This window comes from Anarrhichthys ocellatus, unplaced genomic scaffold, assembly GCF_004355925.1.
Source record: "Anarrhichthys ocellatus isolate YVR2014 unplaced genomic scaffold, GSC_Weel_1.0 scaffold7408, whole genome shotgun sequence".
Lineage (NCBI taxonomy): Eukaryota > Metazoa > Chordata > Actinopteri > Perciformes > Anarhichadidae > Anarrhichthys > Anarrhichthys ocellatus.
In genome coordinates this window covers 1-2,301 of record NW_022287382.1, presented here as the reverse complement: position 1 = coordinate 2,301, position 2,301 = coordinate 1, and the positions used below count along the sequence as shown (strand labels likewise).

The window sequence follows — 2,301 nt, the reverse complement described above, 5'->3', positions numbered from 1 at the left end:
CATCAGAGACCTTTAAATAAAAGGTTCTTTTAGTTGAGAGAGGAGGCGTTCCTGCATCTGTCGCAACAACAGTGATGTTATATTCTGAAACCTTTTCACGATCTAATACAGTATCTGTTATCAAAGTATAGTAATTTCTTAAATTAGATTTAATTTTGAAAGGTGCATCTTGTTGTATTCTACAGATCACTTGTCCGTTTTCTCCCGAATCGAGGTCTTTTACGTTTATAATGCCAATAGTTGTACCAGGAGGAGAGTCTTCGGACACCGGACTAGTGAATGACATAACGCTAATCGTAGGGGCGTTGTCATTTACATCAGTTACTTCAATCATCACTTTACTTGAATCCGTTAAACCCCCCTCATCTTTTGCATCGATTCTAAGCTCATATTTTTTATCCTTTTCAAAATCTATTGGACCCGAAACAGACAAGATACCAGAGACCTGATCTATGGACAACAAATCAGCTATGTTGCTTCTCACGTTTGAAATTGAATATGTGATGTAACCATTCGATCCACTATCTGCGTCTGTAGCATTAACAGTAACGATATGAGTGCCCTTTACTGCGTTTTCTATCACAGTAGCTTTATACATTGATTGGTTAAAAACAGGCGCATTGTCGTTTACATCTAAAACCTTGATGTTTATATTTACGGTGCCAGATCTCTGTGGATTCCCACCATCTACTGCAATAAGCTTTAACGAGAGATGGGGAGCCCTTTCTCTGTCTAATTGCTTCTGAAGAACCATCTCAGCATATTTACTTCCGTCCGGATTTACATGCTGCTTTAAAACGAAGTTGTCGTTTGAAGATAAAACATAATTCTGCAGGCCATTGACACCAACATCAGGATCCTCTGCACTGTCCAGCACAAATCGCGCCCCAAGGTTAGCTGACTCGCTAATGTCTAACATAATATCTGACTTCTTGAATACCGGAGGATGATCATTCACATCTAACACTTCGATCGTTATGTGGTGAAGCTCCATCGGAGTTTCTAAAATTATTTCAAAGCTGAAACTACACGGTGTTACGTCTCCACAAAGCTGCTCTCGGTCTATTCTCTCATTCACAACTAGAATCCCTTTGTCTGTCTTCAGCTCAGTGTACTGGAGATTTTCTCCGGTCACGATACGGGCTCGGCCAGAACGGAGCCTTTTCAGATCCAAACCAAGGTCCTGTGCTACATTACCGATAAGAGAGCCCTTCTTCATCTCCTCTGGTATAGAGTAGCGGATCTGCCCTGCGACGATATTAAAGAAGTACAACAATATAAGAACCATTACCCGCGGATGTCCGAAATGAAAACGCCATTTGCAGAGTGGTTGTTGATACGCCATTTCAGAAATGGAAATGTTCCAAGAAAAAAATAGCAGAGAACCTTCGAACTCAATTCAATAACATCCACTCTTGCAGAGATGATTTTTAAAAAAGAGAAATAAAGCCGCTAGAATCCACGCAACACCGTTTCTTTTCGAGATATACGTTTCCCGATGTTCCCTCTAAGCCACCTCAATGTGATCTTACAAAGAACGTCACTGAATTGCAAGAGAGAGCTTATGGGTGGACATTCTATTCTTGTTAGACAGCGTCACTTAGAGTCCAAAACGTGCACACCAAACATATTGGTAGTAAATCATGAAGGAAGTATCCAAGGAAAAGAAAAAACAAGATAAATACTAATGCCTGTAATATATTGGCAAATTACAAAAAACTATGATTATCATTATTACCACAACTATGATTATTACCACGATTTAATTTATTCTTATTATTCTTATTATTATTATTATTATGACGATTATTACTATGACTACTACTACCACTAATAATAATAATAATAATAAATTATTATTATTACGGATAACAATAATGATAGCAGGAAATTAATTGTGTAGGGTACTTAATATTTGCATATGCGGGGAAACAGACAATTAGCATTCATAAAAAATGTTTAAAAAAAGATACTATTAATACTGTTACTATTAAAAGTAGAAGTAGGAGGAGGAGGAAGACGAGGAATATAATAGGAGACGTACACAACTTTTGACATAACTGATTAGAAGTCATGAGGACAGTGAAAACAGAAAAGCCCTCTAAGTTAAAGAGTAGCTGTCCGTTTTGTGGTGCTGAAAAGAAAAGCGTGTACTTGTTTTCGGGTATAACTGCTTATTGCTATTTATGTTAATTTAAGTGAGACAATGTTGAAGAAAGCAATAATTTTGCGTATCGATCCTCACCTCCAGAGGAGAGTCTGGTTCATCCAGGATGCTCTTCTCCCTCTGTATCCGCTGCA

At 38.0% G+C, this 2,301-nt stretch overlaps 1 protein-coding gene across 1 annotated transcript; it reads right to left on the bottom strand.

Annotated features, from left to right (window-relative positions):
* Positions 1–4: 4 nt before the first annotated feature.
* Positions 5–1,798, bottom strand: LOC116380502 (protocadherin gamma-C3-like; the record flags this gene model as incomplete). Its single annotated transcript, XM_031842406.1, has 1 exon — positions 5–1,798. A coding segment is annotated over exon 1 (1,341 nt), but the record flags the coding sequence as incomplete, so codon positions are not given.
* Positions 1,799–2,301: the final 503 nt, after the last annotated feature.